The following is a 27,231-nucleotide window of genomic DNA, read 5'->3' on the forward strand; positions in this document are numbered from 1 at the left end:
GCAGCAAAGGAAACCATAAAGAAGACCAAAAGACAACCCTCAGAATGGGAGAAAATATTTGCAAATGAAGCAACTGACAAAGGATTGATCTCCAAAATTTATAAGCAGCTCATGCAGCTTAATAACAAAAAAACAAACAACCCAATCCAAAAATGGGCAGAAGACCTAAATAGACATTTCTCCAAAGAAGATATACAGAGTGCCAACAAACACATGAGAGAATGCTCAACATCACTAATCATGAGAGAAATGCAAATCAAAACTACAATGAGATATCATCTCACACCAGTCAGAATGGCCATCATCAAAAAATCTAGAAACAATAAATGCTGGAGAGGGTGTGGAGAAAAGGGAACCCTCTTACACTGTTGGTGGGAATGTAAATTGATACAGCCACTGTGGAGAACAGTATGGAGGTTCCTTAAAAAGCTACAAATAGAACTACCATATGACCCAGCAATCCCACTACTGGGCATATACCCTGAGAAAACCATAATTCAAAAAGAGTCATGTACCAAAATGTTCATTGCAGCTCTATTTACAATAGCCCAGAGATGGAAACAACCTAAGTGTCCATCATCGGATGAATGGATAAAGAAGATGTGGCACATATATACAATGGAATATTACTCAGCCATAAAAAGAGACGAAATTGAGCTATTTGTAATGAGGTGGATAGACCTAGAGTCTGTCATACAGAGTGAAGTAAGTCAGAAAGAGAGAGACAAATACCGTATGCTAACACATATATATGGAATTTAAAAAAAAAAAAATGTCATGAAAAACCTAGGGGTGAAACAGGAATAAAGACACAGACTTACTAGAGAATGGACTTGAGGCTATGGGGAGGGGGAAGTGTAAACGGTGACAAAGCGATAAAGAGGCATGGACATATATACACTACCAAACGTAAGGTAGATAGCTAGTGGGAAGCAGCCGCATAGCACAGGGAGATCAGCTCGGTGCTTTGTGACCGCCTGGAGGGGTGGGATAGGGAGGGTGGGAGGGAGGGAGACGCAAGCGGGAAGAGATATGGGAACATATGTATATATATAACTGATTCATTTTGTTGTGAAGCTGAAACTAACATACCATTGTAAAGCAATTATACTCCAATAAAGATGTTAAAAAAAAAAAAAAAAAAGTCAAATCCTAATTGTTCTTTTTTGTGTGTGTGTTCTACTCAATATAACAGAATCCAAGTACAGAGCCGAAGAAACCTTGAAGTTCCTCAGCGTTTACTAGGATAAAGTCTGAGCTACAGAGTCCCTAAAGCAGGGGTGTATTTGTACAGTAAAAATGGGCCACACTTCAAAGTGATCACATGATTATTAAAAAATAAGCAAACAAATGGGCAAACAGAAGGAATGAAGCTCTATGGGAAATTTTAATTATGGCTTCAGACTGGCTAGAAAAGATTCAAGAAAACCTAAAACTACAATGCTATTAAATATTTCATAACTTTAAGATCAAATGGTTTCTGGGAGGAGGGAACAGGGAGTTATTATCTAATGGATACAGTTTCCATTTTGGAAGATGGAATGTGGTGATGACTGCACAATGTGAATGTACTTAATGCTCCTGAACTGTACACTTAAAAATGGTTAAAATGATAAGTTTTATGTTATGTATATTTTACCACAATTTTTTCAAAACAATCAAAGGGTTTCCACAGTTATGTAACAGACATGAATCACCTGGTCTATATATTGTGTATGTTTGAAATGCCAAGCTGAGGTCAGCATGCTTAAGAATGTTCAACAAGGTCTCAGGAGTCTCTTTGAGCCACTGCTTACGGGTATTATTTTCACTGTACTTTATTACAGAACCACCTAGTTGGGAAAAGATAAAAAATTAGTCCCAAATAAAAAAGATTCTCAGCATATGTCTTCAGATCATATTTCAAGCAGAGCTAATTATATCTAACTCTCTACCCAGATCGATTTCACTTGCCTGTATGAGCAGCGCTCTGATGTGTGATAACCAAATATCCTTCACAGAGTGACATTAAAAAGAAAAGAAAAAACTCTGGCTCATTAAACACCTATTAGACAACGTTCCATAATAAAATAATAGAATTCAATCTACTAACCTCTATCGTCCTCTGCCGTTAAACTGGAGGTGAGTAAGGATGCATTTTCCAAAGCTGTAAGAGCTGTACTGGATACATTTTTCTCCCACTGTCGCCTGAGAGGACCTGGTGAACTGGCTTTTAAAGTGTAAAGAAGAACTGCTGAGCTTATTCTTTTATTTATTCATCTATATGCACACAAGTATCTCTCTAAAAGAAAAGTATTTCCTTTCTCTCTCAAACTCAGATCTAACAACACTCTTTCAAGTCTAAGTAGTAAAGGGAATGAAAAAGAAATCCAGATGAAAAGGTAAAGCTAATCATTAAAGTGAATTTTAAAAAATGCTATGTATAGGGGCTTCCCTGGTGGCTCCATGGTTAGGAATCTGCCTGCCAGTGCAGGGGACACGGGTTCGAGCCCTGGTCCAGGAAGATCCAACATGCCATGGAGCGGCTAGGCCCGTGAGCCACAGCTACTGAGCCTGCGCTCTAGGGCACACGAGCCACAACTACTGAGCCCGCGTGCCTAGAGCCCGTGCTCTGCAACAGGAGAGGCCACAACAATGAGAAGCCCGCGCACCACAATGAAGAGGGGCCCCCGCTCGCCGCAACTAGAGGAAGCCCGCGTGCAGCAACCAAGACCCAACGCAGCCAAAAATAAATAAATAAATTTATTTTTTTAAAAAATGCTATGTATATACTCACACATTACACAATGTACAAGAATTAAAGGCCCAAGAGGACTTAGGTAGACACTGTGTGCCAGGTTTTTTATGTTGGAGAGCACAACAAATACTATTTTTTCTGAAGCCTCTTATTAATAAACATGATTTTCTCTTTTTTTATAGGTAAATAAATTATTCCTGTAACACTACTGGATAAGCAAACACAAATCTGCCTATCTACTTGCTTATGAAGCCTACGACCTAGTAAGGTGGAAACTGGTATTCCCTGTATATTCCCCAGTTCTCCACTTATACAATGATTAGAATTTGAATAACTTACCTATCTCTTCTCTGTTTACTCTCCTCAGTGCACTTTCAACCGAATTTTTATTAATGCTTTCTAAGTCAGTGTGGCTACACTTTCCACCTGGTTCTTCCCTTTGCTTTAAAAGAAATTAAAAATAAAGATTAAGTAATGCTTGAATTGCTGCAAAAAAAGGTAAACAAGTAGGCAAAGACAGCTATTTTAACTTTAAATACAGATGGATTAAACATCAATAACCACAGAACCCCATCCATGTAAATTAAGTCATATAATCATATATATGTGTATGTTAAAAACCATATATATGAACAGACATATGTATAAATATAGGTCTATTAATAGTCATATACATTAATAGCCATTAATATCAGTCACTGCAAATGTGAAAAGGATATATAAAAATGACAGAGATATTTGAGAGGTCATTATAGAGGAAATGAGCAATGAAAAATTTCTGGGCTTTTCATGCTGGAAATATCAAAATGAAATATTTTATAAAGTTACCATACAGACGGTCCTCGAATTACGATGGTTCGACTTATGATTTTTCGACTTAATGATGGTGTGAAAGTGATACACATTCAGCAGAAACTGTATTTCAAATTTTGAATGTTGCTCTTTTTCCCAGGCTAGTGATATGCCGTATGATACCCTCTCGTGATGCTATGTAGTGGCAGAGAGCCAAAGCTCCCACTTAGCCACGTGATCACAAAAGTAAACAGCCGATACACTTACAACTATTCTGTACGCAGGCAACCACTGATTTTCACTTTGAATTCAGTATTGAATACATTATATGAGATATTCAACACTTTATTATAAAATAAGCTCTGTGTTAGATGATTTTGCCCAACTGGAGGCTAATGGAAATGTTCTGAGCACATGTAAGGTGGTCTGGGCTAAGCTAGGATGTTTGGTAGGTTAGGTGCATTAAATGCATTTTCAACTGGGGGGATGGGATTTCTATGTCTTGACTGTGGTGCTGGATATATGACTGTACAAAATTACCAAAATTCATCAAACTGCATGCTAAAAATGAGTAAATCTTACTACATATAAATTAGGCCTCAATAAAGCTGGAAATAAACAGATATTACTAACAGATATTACTATGCAAAGAAAAAAGTACAGGGGCAGAATATATTCCATTTGTAGTAACATAATGGGGAATGGTGTTATTTATTTACAACCTAAGGTTCATTCAAAAAATTTACAAGTTTAATTACTAGTACATTCCATAAACAGAATCATTTGTTGTTACTACATCTTTTCCTTTGAGAGTTAAAAGGTTGATTAAAATGATGAAGAAAGAAAAAAATTATCAATAGGACATCCGTTACTGGGTTGGGCGTGGCAAAACTGGGAAGTGGATTTGCTGTTACTATTTATGACTTAACTGTCGCTATCATGTAAAAGGGCACAGCTGCCTGGAGCCAAATGAGACAAACAGGACCTTGAATTCCAGGCTGAAAAATGTCCACTCAATTCGTGGGCTTAATGGGGAGGCACTAAAAGTTTTTGAACAGAAAAATGTCAAGATCAAAATAGTGATCTACATATTATTTAGCCATAAAAAGGAAGGAAATTCTGATACAGGCTATACCATGGATGAACCTTGAAAATATTAAGCTAAGCAGAAGAAGCCAGACACAAAGGGACAAATATTGTGTGATTCCACTTACTTGAAATACCTAGACTAGGCAAATTCATAGAGACAGAAAGCAGAATAGAGGTTACCAGGGGCTGAGGTGGAAGGGAGGGTGGGGAGGAATGGGTAGTTATTGTTTAAGGGTTTCTGTTTGGGGTGATGAAAAATTACATTGTGAATGTAATTAATGCCATTAAATTCTTACAATTCAGCTTAAAAATTGCTGAAGTGATAAATTGTATGTTATATATATATATAGTACCACCCACACAAGTCCAACCAAGAGCCAGGCTAAAACAAGACTTTCATGCCTATAAGCAGGGCTAAGTTCGCTCACATCTTGTCATCCATAATTAGAAATGAAAAAACAAATAAATGTGTAAGGCCAACTGGCCCGAGGCAGGGGAACACAATCAGATTCACAGGTTGCATCAGACCCAAATTCTCCGGACCACCCAGTTCCAGGAACTGACCTGGGGACTTTGAACCCAGCCCAGCCTTCCCGCCTTTCGAGGGGCGGGACTAACGGTCCCCCAGGATACCCGAAAAGACCACCAAATAAGGAATACCCTGCGCCCTCCCAGATTCACCACACCCCTTTCCCTTCTTCCCCTATAAAATCTTGCCCAACCCTCGCCCAGGTGCGACTTCTCTGGCCCCCTTTCTCTCAGACCAGTGAACCTCGCCCTGGAGCGCTCCCTAATAAAGCTCACTTGAAGCTTTCCTCTGTTTCGCGGTACCATTTGTTAAGATCCGACCTTACAAAATGCTGATCTAAAGTGGCTCGGCTGGCAGTACAAAGAACAGCCGCCAGTTACTTCACAGGCCCAAAGATGAAAAACTCCTGAACCCAGGGACCAGGGCAACAGTCTTCCAAATATCTCCCAGCACCTAAAGATGCCAGGTACCCGGTAGACAATTTTAGACATTTAACTTTAAAGCACTTACCACTGTGCGTGCTTCATTTTCCAAAGCTATCCTGATTCTGCTGGGGTCTGCTCAAAGAGAAAAGAGAAGGTAGAGAGAAAACACATAAAGGCTTCTAATATGATTTGCACAAAGCTTGAGTGACAAAGACAAATGAAGTTTTTAAAGTCAAAGAACCAAAGCACTAGCTCACACAGTGATATCAAGCTTTGATTGCCTAATAATACACCTCAGCTGTTAAAGAAATTATTTCTGCTGTTTTATTCTAATGTTAACATCTGCAAGTTAAGACACCTCTATTCACTTATGCCAACCCATTTAGGCACCAGGAGGTAAGCCGCTCTGTATACTCGGAAGGTCATTATCACCTTTAACATAAGCTTGCTACCCAGTCTGCTTTTCCTGACAGCTATTACAGTAGGTGGAATAGGTATCCCTCTCAAGAAATCAGCTACTTATTCCCTGATGAGGGCCCAGCAGCAGTCATGGAGGCAGGATGGCTCCTGCCTGATTTTCCGCTGCCAGAGCCTGGGGTCCGTGTTCCTCATTCATTCAGCATTTTAAACAATTGCTACTGAGCATCTATGATGACGGCACTGAGGATACAACAGTGAGCAAATGAGACACGGTCCCTGCCCTCACACAGCTTTCATTGTTCTGGTCTCACTGGCTACAGACTAGATGGAGCTACCACCAGATACGTGCTCCCCATCTGGTGGCTCCTCCGCACTGGCTTACTCCTCTTTTTTTTAGAAATTGTAAAACTACACTTTCCTATCTTGAAACTACACTGTCTTGAAACTGTTCTTAGACTGCTTTTGTTGTTGCTGCTCAGCATTTTAAAACGAAATTTCCCACTACCCTGGGATGTGAACAGAAGCTACGAAACAGTACATAAAATAAAATCAACACTAAAACTGCTGAAGCAAAGGTAACTGACTACCTCTTAAGTAACGGAAAAAAATGCTGAATTGTAAGACTGAAGGGTTTATACCACTAAAAGGGTTTACATTCTTACAAAAGTAACATTTAAAATTTAACTTCAAGAAAACAGTATAGTTTAGAAATGTTTCTTTCGAAACTAACATGACATTGTAAATCAACTATACTTCAATAAAAAAGAAATTTAAAAAAATAGAAATGTTTCTTTTGTAGTATATAACACTAAGATAACAGGCACTAAATAACGGAGGTTTTACAACATCTCCCTACAGTGGATGACCTACACGTCTTAATTCTCTCTTATCCTGGTCATTGTTGGATTTCTTCAGATGAAAGATGTGTCACTGATGACAAATGAAAAGCAACAAAAAGAGCTTTGAAAAAATTGAGATGACAACTTCCAAAGAGACAATAAATTCCATTTGAAATCTGCTCAGGATTGACTACAGATGTATGCAAATTGTGTGCACCTCTTATGTGGGCAGTTCCAACTTTTAAAAAGACTCCATTTAAAAAATTTTGTTTATAAGATGGTCCTTAGGGATACAACTTCCTATATTATATTTTCATGGTTAGATCCCTAGGTAAGACCACAGAATCCTTCTACCTGATCCATAACAAACTAGAGTAAATATGGTTCTAAAAATGAAACAGAGAACAATCTTTACATCTCTAAAATCTCCAAACTATGTTCTTTTTGATCCCTGGAAAACTAAATGTATAAGATTCGGTATAGAATTATGCCTGAAGGAATAAGAAGCAAATTTTGATTTGAGGAGTATCTGGAAATCATCTCTAATAACTTGAAAATTGTATTTTTCCTTTTTGTTATACTGTATTTTAAAAGAACACAAAAAATAAGCTTTTCAAAATTCTTACCCTTTTTTCTTGGTGTACTAGGCATAGATTTTTTGGTTTCTTCTAATACCTGTTCACCATATTCTGTGATGATCTGAAAGTTTAAAGCAGAGAATTTAAAGATGTGAAAGATGCTTTTCTTTAGATACTGCCATAACATCATTTAATTATCAAGGTTCTTCCCCACAGCAATAAAGTTGAAAAGTAGAAATGCCATTTAAAAGATCCATGTAGGGATTTCCCTGGTGGTCCAGTGGTTAAGACTCCATGCTTCCACTGCAGGGGGCAAGGGTTCGATCCCTGGTCAGGGAACTAAGATCCCACATGCCGCAAGGCACAGCCAGAAAAATAAATAAATAATAAATAATAAAGAAAGAAAGAAATAAAAGATCCACGTAATTTAAACAAACAGACATTTATATACGTCCAAAAAGATCTGGAAGGATAATGCAAACAATATCCATGATTATATTTGGGGAATAGCATCGTGGAAAGAAGAGGAGGGAAAGGACGTTTCAACTTTTTACTTTTTTTTATATACGTCTGCATTATTTGAATTTTTACAGGCATGTATAACATGTAATTGTGTTTAGAAGATAACAAACACTGGGAAAACTATTCACAGTCAATCTCACATGTACCATACCTCTGGGGGTAAGCACTTCTGGATGAGCCGAGCTAAAGAGCCTCTGGAGAGAAGAGTTGTAGCTGAAGGGCGATATGAGGGATTCTTTTTAAACATCTGCTTGATCAGATGCTGAAGCTCATAGGAATAATGGGATGGCAGTGGGCTCATGGACCCCTGACAAATTTTGAGGATAAGACTTTTCCAACTATTTGCCTGAAACTGAAAAGCAAAACCGAACTGTAAAAGCAGATACAAGGAAAGAGAACAGAAGTAAGTAAATACCAGCTGAACTGAATTTATATGAATTATTTTAATTTTAGAAATTCTTCTCCCTAGAGGTGTTTTTAAGGCGCTGTTCTCTAATCTTTTGTTTTACTAATCACACTTTTTTCTTTGTATTTCAAAAAAATTATTTTATTGAAGTACAGTTGATTTACACTGTGTTAATTTCTGCTGTATAGCAAAATGATTCAGTTATACATCTATATACATTCTTTTTCATATTCTTTTCCATTATGGTTTAATCACAGGAATTGAATATAGTTCCCTGTGCTATACAGTAGGACCTTGTTGTTTATCCAAACAGTTTGCATCTGCTAGTCCCAAACTCCCACCCCACCTCCCACCCGGTACTATTCTAAAAATCTTATGATTGTTCAGGAGAAAGGTAAACATAAATAGTAAAAGATGTTCCCATCTGGAGGAAGTCTTACCATCAGTGCCTGTTTTGGGTACTTTATTACTCAAATCAACGTTTTCACAGATACACATTTTTAATATATTTTAAAAATCAAAGTAATACATACATATGGCTTTTTAAAAAGTCAGATGATATTAAGGCTTATAATAAGTGTAATGTTTCTTTGCTTCTCTCCTCCTCAAAAATCCCCAGGCCTGGGCTTCCCTGGTGGCGCAGTGGTTGAGAGTCTGCCTGCCAATGCAGGGGACACGGGTTCGAGCCCTGGTCTGGGAAGATCCCACATGCCGCGGAGCAACTAGGCCCGTGAGCCATGGCCGCTCAGCCTGCGCGTCTGGAGTTTGTGCTCCACAACAAGAGAGGCCGCGACAGTGAGAGGCCCGTGCACCGCGATGAAGAGTGGCCCCCGCTCATCGCAACTAGAGAAAGCCCACGCACAGAAACGAAGACCCAACACAGCCAAAAATAAATAAAATTTAAAAAATAAAAAAAAATTTAAAAATCCCCAGGCCTGCTCCCTGACAAAATGCACTTTAGACTTTTCCTATTTTAAACTCCTGCTGCAAAATCCTTTTTACCTTCCATGTCATCAAAGTAGTTATCACCGTTTGACAAGTAATAGAGTGGGATATAAAATGTCATACCAGAATAACATTTAAAGTTTTCATTGTATAATAAACATACTGCGGGGGCTTCCCTGGTGGCACAGTGGTTAAGAATCCACCTGCCAATGCAGGGGACACGGGTTCGAGCCCTGGTCCTGGAAGATCCCACATGCCGCGGAGCAACTAGGCCGGTGCGCCACAACTACTGAGCCTGTGCTCTAGAGCCCACAAGCCACAACTACGGAAGCCTGCGTGCCTACAGCCCGTGCTCTGCAACGGGAGAAGCCACCGCAATGAGAAGCCCACGCACCGCAATGAAGAGTAGCCTCTGCTCGCCACAACTAGAGAAAGCCCACGCGCAGCAATGAGGACCCAATGCAGCCATAAATAAATAAATTTATAAAAAATAAACACACTGCACTTAATTAACATTAGGTGCCAGCCTCAGTAATACTTAATATAAGAACATGATGGCATTCTGCCTTGGAGGTACATTACCCTATTAATACATATAAGTGAAGATATGAAAAAGGAAAAGTCAACATGTAATAAAGGAAAAAAACATATAACAAAGGAAAAATTCAGGTAATGAAAAATAAGACTGAATCTGCTTTGCTACAGGCTTTTTTTTTACTTATACCAGATGTAGTTTATTGATATAATCAATAGGATTATGAAACTTCCCCTATAACAACCAGAATTTAAATTTACATTAAGAGGTTTGATAATCAAACAACAGTGAAGCTATGTTAATATACTGTCACGGAAAAATTATCCATGACATTTGTTAAAAATGATAAGGCAGATTTTATTCAGGACCATTGTAACAGATATAGGCTCCAGTGCGATAGAATTTTGCAGAGGGTTAGAGAGATTGGGCTTAAAGGCAAACACAGCATGGGCAAGTGGGAATTTATATCTAATGAACAGGGTAGATATCACCGGATGGAAAATTACTAACAGGAAACATCCAGGCAAAAGGGGGACTCTGGCAGAAACTAACACACCATTGCAAAGCAACTACACTCCAACAAAGATGTAAAAAAAAAAAAAAAAGAATAGCACTCCACACACACACACACACAAAAAGGGGGGGACTCTGGCTAAACCAATCTAACAGGATTCTTGCTGAAGGCAGACCAGAGGGGTCAGACGTCAGCTGGGGAATTGTGGAGGATGAGGAACCTGATCAGATATCAAGGGCAATCGGACATTGAGGGTGGAGGGTTCTTGCTCAACTTACCAGGGTTCTTGATAAAATTGGACTTTGCAAGGGAATGCACACATGGGTCTAGGAGAAGATTCAGAAGCCAGATGAAAATTTGGCTAAGCAAAGAATTCTTTTCAACTTGAGCCATTTTTAAAACAATTACTCATTTACTATTAATTACCGTTTGCTAAAAACAACACAAACCGAAGATCATGTATGTACACTTGAAAATATGAAGCTAAAGGGGTGATGCAAGCTAATGTGGTGGACAACAGACCTAAATTTTTATCCATATGTCTGAACTGAAAATGTTGTTTATTTGATACTCCCTTAAAACAACTTGCAATATTATTTTTTTGAAAAAGTTAAAAGGTTGCTTTGATTATAAACACACAAATATACACAGTTCTAGAGAAGCAGACTATAGTTAAAATTTACACTGAAGTGAGACATGTTTGCCATATATCTACCAGATGTCTGAATTGGGGCACACTTCTTGACTTCTCAAAGTGTCTCCATCTGCAATTAGGGGTAATAATCTCATTCCCAAATGCCTCAGGCTTTCTAACCATTACATTAAATTTCAGCGTTTCCTAAAGGTTTGAGAACTACTTTTGCCTTTTTATTATTATTATTATTTTTTGCAGTACGCGGGCCTCTCACTGTTGTGGCCTCTCCCCTTGCGGAGCACAGGCTCTGGACGCGCAGGCTAAGCGGCCATGGCTCACGGGCCCAGCCACTCTGCGGCATGTGGGATCTTCCCAGACCGGGGAACCAACCCGCGTCCCCTGCATCGGCAGGTGGACTCTCAACCACTGCACCACCAGGGAAGCCCTACTTTTACCTTTTTAAAGCAGACAACAGAGCAGACAGTGCCAAATATAAATATTCAGGGCACTGTACTCCTTACTACTTATTCTTGCTAGAAAAAATAAGAACATGTATATGAATGTTTATGAAAAGGACAAAATTAGGGAAATAAAGAATATAATCCTAATTAAGATACTGAAATTTAAAAAATAATTTTATTTGTACACAACAGTGGTTCTCCACTTGGGCTACACATTACAATCACCTATTTTAAAACCACTAACGTCCCAGGAACTAACACAGTGTTGTAGTCAATTATACTTCAAAAACAAACAAACTCATAGAAAAAGAGATCAGATTTGTAGTTACCAGAGGCCGGGGGTGGGGGAAAGAGGAATTGGATGAAGGTGGTCAAAAGGTACAAACTTCCAGCTGTAAGATAAATAAATGCTAGGGATGTAACGTACAACACAGTGAACATGATGAACACTGCTGTAGGTTCCATGTGAAAGCTGTTAGGAGAGTACACCCTAAGAGTTCTCATCACAAAGAAAAAGTATTTTTTCTTTTTCTTTTGTTTTGTATCCATATGAGATGATGGCTGCTCACTAAACTTATTATGATAATCATTTCATGGCGCACCTAAGTCAAATCACCACACTGTACACCTTCAATGCATACACTGCTATATGCCAATTATATCTCCGTAAAACTGGAAAGAAAAAAAATTTTTTTTAATGCCCCCAAATGAATACAAATTCAATGTAAAAGCAAAAACAAAATACACTAATGTCTAGGATACCCGAGATTTTAATTCAATTAGTCTGGCCTGGGCCTAGGCATCAGCATTTTTTTCAAGTTTCTCACATTGTTCTAATTATGCAGCTGGTATTATAAGCCACTTATATACAAGGAAGCTGACCTCTCAGTAACAGTGCACACCTTGTGGAGAAAAGGGAACCCTCTTGCACTGTTGGTGGGAATGTAAATTGATACAGCCACTATGGAGAACAGTATGGAGGTTCCTTAAAAAACTACAAATAGAACTACCATACGACCCAGCAATCCCACTACTGGGCATATACCCTGAGAAAACCGTAATTCAAAAAGAGTCATGTACCACAATGTTCACTGCAGCTCTATTTACAATAGCCAGGACATGGAAGCAACCTAAGTGTCCATCAACAGATGAATGGATAAAGAAGATGTGGCACATATATACAATGGAATATTACTCAGCCATAAAAAGAAACGAAATTGAGTTATTTGTAGTGAGGTGGATGGACTTAGAGTCTGTCATACAGAGTGAAGTAAGTCAGAAAGAGAAAAACAAATACCATATGCTAACACATATATATGGAATCTTAAAAAAAAAATGGTCATGAAGAACCTAGGGGCAAGACAGGAATAAAGACACAGACCTACTAGAGAATGGACTTGAGGACACGGGGAGGGGGAAGGGTAAGCTGGGATGAAGTGAGAGAGTGGCATGGACATATATACACTACCAAACGTAAAATAGATAGCTAGTGGGAAGCAGCCGCATAGCACAGGGAGATCAGCTCGGTGCTTCGTGACCACCCAGAGGGGTGGGATAGGGAGAGTGGGAGGGAGGGAGACACAAGAGGAAAGAGATATGGGGACATAGGTATATGTATAACTGACTCACTTTGTTATAAAGCAGAAACTAACACACCATTGTAAAGCAATTATACTCCAATAAAGATGTTTAAAAAACAAAAGTGCAAACCTTCCATTTGAGTTACTTTCATCTAGTGGTGAAGAAGGAAAGAAGGACGTTCTTAATTACTCACTCTCATGAGCTCTACATGTTCTCAAGCACCTCTGTGAAAATGCTTGCTAGAGCCAAGTTCAAATCTCTGCCCAAAGAACAGAATTTATTTCTATGCAAAGCTAACACTTAATAGGGATCAGCACTAATTATTAATTCTGTGCAATAAACAACTGCAAACAAGCAGGGCAAGTGAGTTAACTTCTTTTTATGTTAAATTATTTTTAAAATATCTTTAAAAAATATATAATATAGAGCAAAGTCTATTTTCTCATGATATTTCAGTTAGAGAAGAAACTGGAAGAAGTGAAATCTAACTGATAACAAGGAAAGTACAAACATGGTGCAGCCACTCTGGAAAACAGTTGGGCAGTTCTGCAAAAAGCCAAACATGCAGTTACCATGTGACCCAGCGATTCCATTCCTCTGTGTATACCCCAAAAATTGAAAACAGGGATTCTAATAGATACTTGTACACCCATGTTCACAGCAGCATTATTCACAATAACCAAAAGGTGGAAACAACCCAAATGTCCAGCAACAGATGAATGGATAAACAAAATGTGGTATAAACATAGAATGGAATATTATTAAGTCATAAAAAAGGAATGAAATTCAGACATATGCTACAACATGGATGAACGTTGAAAACATTATGCTATGTGAAATAAGCCAGACACAAAAGGAAAAATATGGTATAATTTTACTTATACAAAATAACTAGAATATGCAAATTCACAAAGATAGAAAGGGAGGGAGGGAGGGAAGCAGGGAGGGAGGGAAGGAAGGAGGGAGGCAAGCTAAATATAGTACTATAAATACTAAATCATGGAAATTTCCTATTAGTATATACTACAAAAGTAGCTCAAAGCAAAGATGACAGCAACTGGAAACATGAAAATCTTATAATGAACTCATACTAAGGAAGCAAACCACCAACTGAAATCTGGCAATTACTCAGGACTTAGCCCGATACCACCAGAGGCTGCCTTTCCCATTTTGCACGCCATACTTACTGGATGCTTAAGGGTACAGAGTTCATAGAGAATGCATCCCAAGGACCAGATGTCACTGGAAGCATAAAGAAGCAATGTAACGATGAGTGGGTTATGAGTTGTCATATGAAAATATGTATATGTTGTAATACAAAAGATAAAAAATTACTCTACCTTTAATAAGAACAGACATTGCAGGTACTTCTTAGCTACTGAAATAAAATATACAGCAATTTTGGTCTAACACTTAGATACTTACTAACAGTAATGTTCACAATAAAACTGACTGCTCCCCAGCCCCTGCCCCTCCAAACCTGGGTTGTTCGGGTATCAGTTCAGTAGTATCAATACTTGGTGCAAGAGGAATATCCATGGACTCAGATTACCAGAGTTGGCAGAAGGGCTTTAGAAGTCATGCAGTGCAGCTTCCACCTAGACTGCCTGTACCACACCTGGCCGTTGGTCACACATCCTGATGGACAGCTCTCTGTGCCCCCAGTGGCTGGCTCTAAGGGACAGCCTTCTTATTCTTCCACAAAAGAGCTCTTCAAAGCTCAGCAAAGGGTTCTATAGTTTGCCCTATACGCCCACCCTTCTTCAAACTAAGCACCTCCACTTTCCTCCAGAGTTCTCACCACCTAGTTGTCATCCCCCGGACTTTTTCTAGATATTCTTTTCATTTTAACTAAGGTTTTTTTTTTTATCAACTATTTCCCCCAACTTTTAAATTTCTAAAGTTTGAAACCTACAGGAAAGTTGTAAATGCCCACACGGTCCTTCCTAGGTTCCTCAGCCATTAGCATTTGCCACGTTTGCCTGCTTTTCCTCTCTTGCTTCTAGATCTGAACCTCTTGAAAGAAAGGCTGCAGACATCAAACACTTCACCCCTAAACACATCAACATGTATCTCCTATGAGCAAGGACACTCTCCCTCATGAACACAACACCATTATCACATCCAGGAAATTTAACCTTAATTCAGTACTATTATCTAATATTTTGTCCAAACTCAGATTTCCCCAGTTGTCCCAGGAAGTCCCTTCATAGCTGTTTTGTCTCCAATTCAGTCAGTTTTACTCTTAAAGGAGTCTATTTATTATGGATTATCATATCCTTTTCAGAAAACAACTTGGCAGATGGTAACAAGAACCTGTGGGTGTTTCTCTTTCTAGGAATTCATGCCAAGAATGTGATAGACAACAATGACATATTTATGCACAAAAGGCATATTAATCACAGCACTGTTTAGGATACTGAAAATTGGAAATATATCATAAGGCCAATAACAGAGGAATGTGAAATAAATTTTGGAAGACCCATGTATTAAAATATTATGCAACCATTAACAATAATTATGCAGAGTTTTAATATGGGATAAAGTGAATATGATATAAAGTGAAAAAAGCAGGATACTAAATTGTATATAGAGTATATAAACAAAGTTTAGGGGAAAAAGAGAATGGATGGGGGAAAAAACCCAAAATGTTATCAGTAGTTGTGTAAAAGTGGGTGATCACCATTTCCTTTCTTGTATATCTCTACATTTCCAATCCTTCCCCTGCCCACCCACTCCATCAATGGGCACATATTACTTATATTCAGAAAAAAATTATGCTTTAAATCATAAGGACTTCATACTATATTCTGATAATCAATGAACCTATCAGTCAAGTGCTTATTATCTAGTCCTGTAAATGTCAACTCAATGACATAATCCAGTGGCTCCCAAATTTTGCCGCACATGGGACTCACTTAGTGATCCTGGAAAATTACTGATGCCTGCTGCCCACCCCCAGACATTTGGATTTAACCGATATGGCTACAACCTGCGCTTTGGGATTTTAAAAGTCGGGAGCAGCAAAGTTTGAGAAGCAGTAATATAATGCATACTGTTCCCAGAAATGACTAACCTTTCTTTCAGCATTTACATGTAGCTCCTCTCAGCTCTGATTAAAACAGTGGGAAAATTATGACTTTCATCTAGAGGCCTAGGAATTTAAATTCTACACTGCTTTCACATATACATTTTTAAAAACCAAACTTCACCTGTAGGCTACAATGCCTGTACCAAACTGTCAGCCCTGTACCAACTACATATATCACTTACCTTTTATTGTTATAAGGCATGTTCTCCCAAATTTCCGGGGGCACATAATAAGGTGTTCCCACATACGTACAAGCAAATGCCATGGGACTAAAACCAGAAAGAGGCACAGAACGATTACAGAGCATTTCTCAATGATGATGCTTCGACTACTGTCACTACTACAGAAGAGACATACATACCTGGAGAGAAGACGGGCAGATCCAAAATCACCCAATTTTACTTTTCCCTTTTGGGTGAGGAAGATATTCTGCATTGAAAAAGAAGAGCTCAGATTACATCTACCCTCATTCAAATATAAGGCAGAGATATATGTGGAACCTAGAAAAATGGTACAGATGAACCGGTTTGCAGGGCAGAAATAGAGACACAGATGTAGAGAACAAACGTATGGACACCAAGAGGGGAAAGTGGCGGGGTGGGGGTGGGATGAATTGGGAGATTGGGATTAACATGTGTACACTGATATGTATAAAACAGATAACAAATAAGAACCTGCTGTATAAAAAATAAATAAATAAACAAACAAACAAATATAAGGCAGAGAGCGCCGGCAGAAGCTGTCTTTCAAAGGCTGCTGATGATGGAGATCAAGGGTAGAAATGCTGACAGCCGAGTCCTCGAATGGAACATAAAAAGACAAGATACCCTCTGGACAGCTGCACTTCCCTGCTTGGGAATTCAGGATGACTGATTAGAAATCTAACAGGCAAGCTTCAGATTGTATCGGCAGACCCTGCTCAACTGACCGGAGAACCTGTGTCCCGGTAACTCCAGGTGGCAGGCCCTGGTCTCAACCGTTTTCCATCTGAGAACATGTGGTCTTAGGAAACAGTCACTAAGAGAGCTGGAACATATTACCATACACTACTAAAGAGATTTACTGACCTGTTCTCAAGTAGTACCTTATTTGGCTAGCATAAATATCAATATTACATTGAGAAATATTTCTAAACTAGATAAAAATGCCCCAGAAGGAAAGAGAATAACACAGAAAAAACATGGAACGAAATAGTTTTCGATTTTTTTTTTTAGGACCAAAATGTTTCCACTTACCTTGGACTTGATATCTCTGTGTAACACACGTTTCTTGTGAATGTGATTTACTCCAAGGCACATTTGTGTAAACCAATTAAGTATCTGTAAGGAAAAAAGCATGCAAATCTGCAAGAATGCAATAACGGGTTCATGGCAACCCCAAATCCCAAAGAATCATCTTCAGGCCCTGGCTGACCTGAGTTTTATATAATATAAGCACAGAACTCCTGAAAATTACATAGTTCAACTAAGATTCAGTGTTGCCTGGAGAAATTCAGAAAAGCTGTGAATCAATCCCATATGTGTCATCGTCTTATGTATGATCTAAATAGCAATTTATTTATGTACTTTTTTGGCCATGCCACGTGGCTTGTGGGATCTTAGTTCCCCCAGGGATTGAATCCGGGCCCTTGGCAGTGAAAGCGCGGAGTCCGAACCACTAGACTGCCAGGGAATTCCCAACGATTTATTTTAATAAAAATCCCACTATGGTTTTCTTGTATTTAACCAAATAAAAATATTTTTTAAATATACAATAAAAGTAGTTTGCCATTTAGAAATGAATATGCTATAACTTTTTATAGTGTAATCATTACATCAGATTTTCATTCACTTTTTCAGAATATTCATATGTTAACATTAAAAGATTTCATTATATTACCAACAATCCTTTGAAGCCAGGCTGACATGCTACAATGGAACCCATATTCTTAACAATACAACTTCTAGATGAAAAATATTTATACTAATATACTCTCAAAACATGTTATATACCATGTATCAAACTAAGCCCCAGTAAAGCTGTTTATTGAAGTATTTTCCTTAGTCAACTCATTCCGATAATATTTAATACACAACTTTCCATTAAAAAGGCAGTAAGTATTTTAAGAGACTATGCTAAACTGTAGAAGGAAAAAGACTAAGAATAGGTGCTCCTGAAAACCAGAAATGCAGGCTTCATTCTTCAGATGATCTAGAAATACAAAAGAAATCCATCTGCCTTCTAAAATTTCAATACAAAAAATAAAAATTTTAAATGTCTAAAAAAAAAAAAAAAAAAAAAAATTTTAAATGTCTAGTAGAAAGTATGATAAATAATACAATTTTGAAATTCTTCTAAACATGGAAGTGTTATTCCTTGATATTTTATAAACTTATATCTATTTTACTCCCTAAAAACATCTCAGGCAGCCACATCTCACTAAGCAGCATCATGGATACAGAAATGAGTCATTTCTAACTAGTGTGTCAGGTAATCACAGACAGCAATGCTTCTATTTTAACACATACAAATTTTATGAGAAAAGTTGCTTCCAAACCTTGAGGGAAACTTATGTAAGTCGGTCTCTTACCATATCTTCAGGAAACAACTTCCCTTTCTGATGTTTAATCTTCTGCATCAGGTCCCCTCCATCACAATACTCCATCACAATATACAGATGTCCTTCAGCTAAAACAAATGTAAGACTCTTTAAGAAAGGCCCAGGGACTTCCCTGGTGGTCCAGTGGTTAAGAATCCTCCTTCCAATGCAGGGGACAGGGGTTTGATCCCTGGTCAGGGAACTAAGATCCCACATGCCGCAGGGCAACTAAGCCTGCGTGCCACAACTAGAGAGAAGCCCACACACCGCGAGGAAGAGCCCACGTGCCGTAATGAAAGATCCTGGATGGCTTAACAAAGATCCCGACAGCCACAACTAAGACCCGACACAGCCAAATAAATTTAAAAAAACAAAAACAAAGCCTCAGTGGCCATGAATCAAATTCAGAAATGCATGTATTGGGGGAAATTCATATTTACCTTCAAATGATTCCTTAAAGGCAACAATATTGGGGTGTTTCATTTTGGCTAACAGAACAGCCTCCTTCCTAGAATTCTGTGTGTCAGAGAAAACCTAGAAGGAAGTTTAAATAAGCGTAAATGTAATACTTCATAATAAAACTGATAGTAAAATGATATTATAGTAGTTTGTAAGGTATTTCAATGCTAGACACAATTTCATAGCACTGTACTCTGACCAATTGAGTTTATCAAACTCCACGAGAAAACATGTGCAGATTTCTCAACTATGGCTATATGCATGCTTAAGCTGACCTCTTATATCTTTACAAGTATAGAATGTAAACTACTCTTATCATCAGCCTAAGTATAACCTGACTTGGAGAGCCAGTATGCCATCAACAATAGTAGCTCCTTAAAGAAAAACTAGGGCTTTCATGTTTTTACTGTCTGCATCACTTTATCAGCCCACTGGTTCAGATGAAAAATATATATACTCGTGTATTACAGCAGCATGGATGGGCAAAGACCATATGCAAAATAAGTTTCCAAAACTGTTTATCCCCTAACTTACTCTATGAGGATAAAATCCTGAATGACTTATAATTAAGAAACTGCAACTGATTATGTACTAGCCCAAGGGGGCTCAGACCAGCAGCATCACCACCGGCTGGGAACTTTCGTTAAAAATGCAAATTCACAGGCTCACCAGGAACTACACAACCAGAAACTCAGGGGTTAAGGCTCAGCAATCTGGTTTAACAAGCTCTCCAGGTGATTCTGATGCCCACTAAACGAGGTCAAGATTGCAGTGGGAAAAAAAATACTCTGAGAATTTTATTAAAATGTATTTTTTTTTTAGTTGATCAAAACATTATTAGGCAGCCTCCATGGTATGGCTTCTTTCACCTGACAACTATGTTACATCGTGACAAATACAGTTTGACCTTGAACAAGGTTAGAGGCATTGACTGCACGGGGTTGAAATTCCAAGTACAACTCACAGCTGGCCCTCCATGTATGGAGGAAGCCCTCCATTTCCTCGGTTCTGCACCCACAGATTCAACCAACTTCAGATCGCACGGCACTGTAGTATTTACTATTGAAAAAATCTACGTGGACCCACAGCAGTCAAACCTGTGTTGTTCAAGGGTCAACTGTACAAATAAATCAGCACTTTCCTCATCTTACAGGGAAATAAAACCTATACGCTAATCCACAGAATAGGTTCCCTGATACCAAAGGTCAGCATTTTAGGTCTCAGCTCTTCACTGTATGTTGATGTTCCTTTTTTCATTAATATGGCACCCGAGTTGCATTTGGGCAGCTTCCCTACACCCTTAAGTATGCAAAATTGGAAATTATTACAAATTATTCACATTGAGATAAACAGCAATCACCACCCAAACCTTGATTATTTTTGTTAATTACAATATCCTAAGAACCACCTAAGATATATCAAGACCTTGTAAAGCTAATGAATAAACCCATTAAATCTTTTGCACAAAGGAGCAATCCCATGTTAAATTTCAAGAACTTGTTTTCCTATACAAATTACATGTACACTTTCAACATGAGCTAATTGCTTTAGCAGTGACCTTGGGAAGCCTTATTTCTTTCATGGCAAACATCTGATTACTGCTCTCCTGCTGAACCAAAAGGGCTCTGCCAAAGGAGCCCTCCCCAATCACTCTCAGGACTGTGTAACTGTCCATGCTGGGCACCGCACAGGGGCTCCACTCCCGCAGTCACCACCGGCTCTCCCAACCTAGATTCAAAAACAGAAACAACGGAGAATTACTGCAACGAGAAACAGAGACACAGACGTAGAGAACAAACATATGGACACCAAGGGGGGAAGGGGGAGGTGGGATGAATTGGGAGATTGGGATTGACATATACTACACTACTATGTATAAAATAAATAACTAATGAGAACATGCTGTATAGCACAGGGAACTCTACTTAGTGCTCTGTGTGACTTAAATGGGAAGAAAATCCAAAAAAAGAGGGGATATATGTATACATATAGTTGATTCACTTTGCTGTACAGCAGAAACTAACACAACACTGCAAAGCAACTATACCCCAATTAAAAAAAAAAAAAAGATTCGCCCACAAAAAAAAAACCTGAGAATTAAATTTACTTTCAAAAGGCAGAATTAATTCAAAGTAGCTCTAATCACCATGATAGGATGACTTATTCCTTTATTCATTCAACAGGTGGACACAGAGCATGCGTGCCAGGTTTTATAATCCTGAACAAATCTCTCAACATTCAGCCCCAGCCATCATGCACACTCCGAAGCAGATGGGACCGCAGGCCTCAACCAATGCAGGGTGGCGAGTCTTACAGGGAGGGTCATGCTGGTCCTCGGCAGAGGTATCCTGGGGAGTTAGGAAGATGATATTTAGGCTGAAGCCTGAAGGATAAATGGAAGATATCTAGGCAAAGAGGAGGGACATGAGGGAGGCAGAGGGAATCGCATAGTTAAGAGCAAAAGAGATTGTTTCAGGTCAAGGACTTGAAAGAGGACTGTAAGCCTAGTAAGGCAGACTGGGCCTTGTCTCGAGGTCACTGTAAGCAAAGTTCAGGTTGCTGGATTTTATCCTGGGGTAGTTCACAGGCTGTCTCTGAAGGGTTTTAACCAAGAGAGCACATTTACAGCTTAGAAAAATTGCTCATGCTGGCTGCAGAGCAAGGGACCAGACAGGGGAAAGGGGAGAAGGGCCGGAGCAGGACTCCTACCACAGAAAAGGCAGGAAAATGATGACACAATGGAATAGGGGGGTGGCAAGGGGGATGAAAACAACGGGAAGGAACATGTAGAAAGAACTGGCAAGATTTTTGGTTACAGATTTATGGGGGACAAGCAGGGAGAAGGGAACAAGGTAGACTCAGGTTTCTGGTGTATATTGGGCAAATACTGATACCTTTCCCTGAGAAAAAGGAAAGGCATGGCGGTTGTGTGCCTGGTGTTTTTGGTTTGATTTTTCTGGCGGTGACAGTGGGGTGGGTGGGGAAAGGCGTGGGGAAGGGAGACATGTGCTCCTTTGGGGACATGCTGAGTTGGAGGTGCCTGGGAGGAAGAAGACATGTTAAGCAGAGTCCTTGAACTTCAGTCTCCCTTTTATATTTCCTGGATGAAGCAGCTCGCTGGATCTCTTAATACATCAGAAAGAATGAATATAAAGTTCCTAACACTTTACCTGGTACATAGGGGGCCCTGAATAAACGGCAGCTATTATTATTATTAAACCTTAGAAAGGTGATGCTTTTTTTTTTCATTACAGAAAAAACACTGGAATGAGTTTGATTTTCACAAAACTTACTTGTAGTGTTTTATTTTCATAAAAATCACACCACAAAGATTTATGAGGTCCAGAGAGCATGGCGGGTAAAGCAAAAATTACAAACCAAAACCTACAGTTCTAGCGACCATTTGCACTCCTGTTTACCTAGACTCACCAGGAAACTCTAGAATTTCTCCATGTAACCAAATCAGATGCATGGTCTTCAGAAACAATTCTTTTCAAGGACAGTAAGGTCTTCCTGGATATGACGTGAAAGAAAAAAGTTCTTTGACGCTATTCTAACTGACCCCTGGCATGACACGATTTGACAAGAAGACCTAGTTTTCCCATATTTTTATTCTTTTTTACTTCGGGTATTTATTCTGTGAGCGGACAGTAAGTGATAAGCAAGAACAACCACTGACTTTTCTTAGCTGAAAATCACATTTGGTCCTTTCCGTCCACGTTTTCCCCTGTTACTCATTACACACCTAAGCTCATTAAAAAACCTGTATATGCTCTGAATATGACAAAAGCGTCGCTTCGCAGGCCTATTCCGATCAAAGGCTAATAAAGTGATGTGCAAATATAAATGTAGTATGCAGCTTAGAAAGTGAGCGCGGTGACCGCACCTCGGGGGAGATCCGATCCTCACTCCCGGAAAAGCCGCTCCGCCTCGCATCCCTGCCCGCGTTACCCACGCGACCCCCAGGCCCGGGTCCGCGAGCGCCGGAGCGCTGGTCCCGCTCGCCCCCACCCCGCGTGGGCGCCGGCGGCCCAGTGCCCAGCGCCTACCCGTCCCCGCCCTCGTTCCCGCGGAGGGTGCCTGCCCGGCCGGCCGCCTCACCTGCTTCCCAGAGATCCTGAGCCGGGCGCGTTTCCGGGGGGCGGGTCGGCGGGTCGTCTCTCGGATTGCCGGCGACGGAAGCTTCCGGGTCGAGCGGGAGGCGCTAGGGGTAGCCGGGCCTACGAAGGGCGCGTTATCAAAGTGTTGTTCCACGTCGCTCCAGAACAATGCCAATAATATTGAGGGAAAGTATCCTTCGCGGAACGTAAGTTCTGTCACCAGTTTAAGCTAACAGCCCATGTAGATAAGTTTCATGGGCACAGCACTCAGCTTACCAATTGTGTGAACTTTGACAAGCGTGGAGGGCGGATTAATGGTCCCCCAAAGATGGCCACACCTGTGCATTATTATAGATAACATATACAAGTTACGAGGGGCTAAGCACTCTTTTAAGTGAGCTTAGCATGTAAAGTGCATAGAATAGGACTAAAGTGTTAGCTATTAACTCATTTAATCTTCAAAACAACCCTAAAGGTAGGTACAATTATTATCCCTGAGGCACAGAGAGGTTAAGTTCTTTGCCTTAGGTCCCACAGCTAATAAGTGGTAGAAGTAGAATTAGAACCCAGGCAGTTTGGCCCCAGAGTCTGACCCTTAACCACTACGCTGCAATAATGTCAGAGACACTGCAGTGGTAAACAGTCTGAAAAGCTGACCCAATTACAAGGTCTGAAGAGAGCCTATCGGATTTAGCAACAGAAGGTCATGGGTAACCTTGAAGAAAGTATATCAGTGACGTGATGTGGGAGAAACCAGATTGCAGTAGCTGAGGTGAGATGATCAGAAGAATCAAGGAGTTCAGGATATTTTCAAGACACTTAGCCTTGAAGAGAAGGAGAAAGGGTGATAACCATGGGTAGAGGGAAGCACAAGATTATTTATGAGAGTATTTTATTAATGGGGAAATTGTAGCTATATGTTGAGGGATAATAAACCAGTGGAAGGAAAGAGAGGCTGAAAGTGCTAGCGGGAGGGGGGCCAGGAAGGTCTAGTTGATCCAAGTAATGTGTTTTTATTTTTTATTTTATTTTATTTTTTGGCTGTAGCTTGCAGGATCTTAGTTTCCCGGACCAGGATTTGAACCTGGGCCCTCTGCAGTGAAAGCGCAGAGTCCTAACCACTGGAGCGCCAGGGAATTCTCCAGGAAGGTCTAGCTGAGATGAAAGGATGGTGGCTTTTAGAGCCCAGGAAGAGAATTAGCCTTAGACTAGATGAGGAACAGACAGATTTGCTTCTGAGACCAGAAGAGGAAATAAAGATGTGGATGGATGTAGATAATATTAAAGAAGGAGAAGGAATCTTGAAAGCCTCAGTTTTCTCTGTGAAATAGAAAATTAAGTCATGTATAGCATATGGAAATCTTGAAGAGAAAGTTTTTTTTTAAATCGAGATTTTTATATTATTTATTAGTTCTATACAGTAAAATTCTGAGTAGTGAAGTTTTGATTGTTGTTTTCAGAATACCAGAAGAAGCTTATGTGGGCAAAGGTGATCAAGCAGCTCAGAGGCGATTCTAATGCATAATTGTGTAGTCATCTCTAGGAGTAAGAAATTTGGATTAATCCAAAATTGGGATTATGTAGATAACAGAAGTACACTAGGACAAGGGAGTTAAGGGTGCTGATATAAGGATGATTGACGTGACACACCTCGGTGTCTAGACCGAATATCCCTGTGAAGGAAGTGAAGTCTAGAAGGGCACCATCCATTATGTAGGTACTAGACACGTGTGGCTACTGAGCACATGAAAACTGGCTGCTGGTGCAAACAGAAATGTGCTGTAAATGTAAAATACACACAGAATTTCAAATAAAATCAGGGGGTGATGGCTGGCCGAAGAGCCCTCCCCACTTGCTGGGAACAGGGCAAGGATCCTTGCCAGCCCATTTTACTCAGCATTCTACTGGAGATTTTAACAGCTCAATAAGACAATAGAAAGAAATAAAAGGCATAAATATTAGAATGAAAGAAATAATATTGTCATTGTTCACAAATAAGATTATATCTGTGAAAAATCTACAAACTTTAGAGTTAATGAATGAATTTGGCAAGATTACTAGGTGAAAGATTAATGCTCAAAATTTAATTGCATTCATTTATCTATTTGAAAAAAGTAAAATACCAAAAAAAAGAGTAAACTATCCCATTAATCATTTTGTATATTGATTACCGCTGACTTGATTTTTTATTTTTTTGGCCACGCTGCTCAGCTTGCAGGGTCTTAGTTCCCCAACCAAGGATCAAACCCGCACCCTTGGCAGTGAAAGTGCGGAGTCCTAACCACTGGATCGCCAGGGAATTCTGAACTCATGTTTTTGAATAAAACATTATGAACTTGAATTGTACCACTTTCTTTTAACTTTTTAAAAATACTAGAATATTTTAAGTTACGTATGTAACTTGCAATATATTTCTATTTCTAGTGCTGGCCTAGAGGGTCTCGATGATGAGCTAGAGGTCTGAATGAAGTCAAAGAACCACCATGGAGGGATCAAGGGAGACAGCTGGTGGGAGAGGAGTTGTGAAGAAAACAGGACGGTAGTCTCAAGATTTCAGAGGTGGCCGCAGTTCTCTGCAAGCCAAAGTCCGTGTTGCCGCCTAGGAATCAGTTGCTGAAGTGCGGGGCACAGTTCATTGGAATGAGAGGTGAGGTCATCAGATGGCATTAACAGGGAGACAGGAGCAGGTAATCTAGTTCAGGGTTTCTCCCCTCAGCCCTGTTGACAGTTTGGGCTGGATAATTCTTTGTTATGGGGGTGAGGGTGTGGCTGCTTGCCTTGTGCTTTGTAGGTTGTTTAGCGGTTATCTCTGGCCTCTGCCCACCAGATGCCAGCAGTACCCCCTGACCTCGGTTGTAACAAACTGTCTCCAGATATTGAAAATGTCCCAGGATGGGAGGTGGGAGTGGAGTGGCGAGAAATGGCACAGAATAGCCCCTGATTGAGAAACACCAATCTAGTTGGATGCTCTGAACCTCAAAAGAAGGTGGAAAAGTAATGGTCTTTTTTTTTCTTCCAGTTTTATTGAGATATAATTGACATACAGCACAGTTTAGGGTGTACAGCATCATGATTTGACTTACATACCTTATGAAGTAATGACCACAATAAGTTTAGTGAATGTCCATCATCTCATACAGATGCAAAATAAAAGAAAAAAATGTTTTTTCCTCGTGATGAGCTTTCATATAAACATACAGCACTGTTTATACATTCTACTTATCATGTTGTATGTTACATCCCTAGTACTTATTTATCTTATAACTGGAAGTTTGTACTTTTTGACCACCTCCATCCAATTCCCCCTCCCGCCCCGCCCCTCTGGTAACCGCAAATCTGATCTTTTTCTATAGGTTGGTTGGTTTGTTCGTTGAAGTACAATTGACCTACAACACTAAGTTAATTCCTGGTGCACAACATACTAATTTGATATTTCTATACATTTCAAAATGATCACCACCGTAAGTCTAGGAAAAGTAATGGGCTTTAGTGATAACATAGTAGGCATTTGCAGACAGCACCTCTAGCTTTGCAGAGTATGGTGTACAATGAACAAGTAAGAGCTGATTAGAGTCTAGTTTCTGTCCTGATAAGCCATGTAGATACAACAGATATTTTCAAAATATTAAACAGATATGATGCCCGATGACCTTTGAATCTCAAAATTAATTTTCCTGAGTTCCTAATGAGATAATAGCTTCAAACTCCAGGCCCTATTGATACAGAAAAAAAGATTGTCTTAATTTTATAAATAAGAGACAGAATCTCTTCATCCTTTTTTTTTTTAAATATATTTATTTATTTTATTTTTGGCTGCGTTGGGTCTTCATTGCTGCACACGGGCTTTCTCTAGTTGCGGCAAGTGGGGGCTACTCTGCTGCAGTGTGCGGGCTTCTCATTGCAGTGGCTTCTCTTGTGGAGCACAGGCTCTAGGCGCGTGGGCTTTAGTAGTTGTGGCATGCAGGCTCAGTAGTTGTGGCGCACGGGCTTAGTTGC

General features: G+C 39.6%; 1 protein-coding gene and 1 long non-coding RNA gene across 12 annotated transcripts in view; one reads left to right on the forward strand and one right to left on the reverse strand.

Annotated features, from left to right (window-relative positions):
• NEK3 (NIMA related kinase 3) overlaps window positions 1-23,255 on the reverse strand; it is a 31,487-nt gene extending 8,232 nt beyond the window's left edge. The window contains exons 1-15 of one of the 11 annotated variants that reach the window (XM_027116405.1): window positions 23,237-23,255; window positions 20,694-20,863; window positions 19,117-19,210; window positions 18,668-18,765; window positions 17,334-17,417; window positions 16,460-16,527; window positions 16,281-16,367; window positions 14,195-14,249; window positions 8,083-8,283; window positions 7,458-7,530; window positions 5,658-5,704; window positions 3,077-3,179; window positions 2,093-2,209; window positions 1,954-1,992; window positions 1,698-1,832 (exon numbers count right to left, since the gene is read on the reverse strand). In XM_027116405.1, coding sequence (XP_026972206.1) covers window positions 1,698-1,832; window positions 1,954-1,992; window positions 2,093-2,209; window positions 3,077-3,179; window positions 5,658-5,704; window positions 7,458-7,530; window positions 8,083-8,283; window positions 14,195-14,249; window positions 16,281-16,367; window positions 16,460-16,527; window positions 17,334-17,417; window positions 18,668-18,765; window positions 19,117-19,210; window positions 20,694-20,810 — 1,318 coding nt within the window. In that variant the 5' untranslated portion in view covers window positions 20,811-20,863; window positions 23,237-23,255. Of the gene's footprint in view, window positions 1-1,697; window positions 1,833-1,953; window positions 1,993-2,092; window positions 2,210-3,076; window positions 3,180-5,657; window positions 5,705-7,457; window positions 7,531-8,082; window positions 8,284-14,194; window positions 14,250-16,280; window positions 16,368-16,459; window positions 16,528-17,333; window positions 17,418-18,667; window positions 18,785-19,116; window positions 19,211-20,693; window positions 20,864-21,281; window positions 21,484-22,564; window positions 22,804-23,021; window positions 23,121-23,236 lie in introns of those variants that run through there. The other 10 variants (XM_027116403.1, XM_027116406.1, XM_027116401.1 and 7 more) reach the window with 10 other exon arrangements.
• An 8-nt stretch (window positions 23,256-23,263) lies between these two features.
• On the forward strand, window positions 23,264-26,301 carry LOC113625663 (uncharacterized). Its single transcript, XR_003434789.1, has 3 exons — window positions 23,264-23,441; window positions 25,660-25,882; window positions 26,255-26,301. It is a non-coding gene; the product is annotated as an uncharacterized LOC113625663 (long non-coding RNA).
• Window positions 26,302-27,231: the final 930 nt, after the last annotated feature.

Source organism: Aethalodelphis obliquidens, unplaced genomic scaffold, assembly GCF_003676395.1.
Source record: "Aethalodelphis obliquidens isolate GAN/ISIS:26980383/991018 unplaced genomic scaffold, ASM367639v1 scaffold16, whole genome shotgun sequence".
NCBI lineage: Eukaryota > Metazoa > Chordata > Mammalia > Artiodactyla > Delphinidae > Aethalodelphis > Aethalodelphis obliquidens.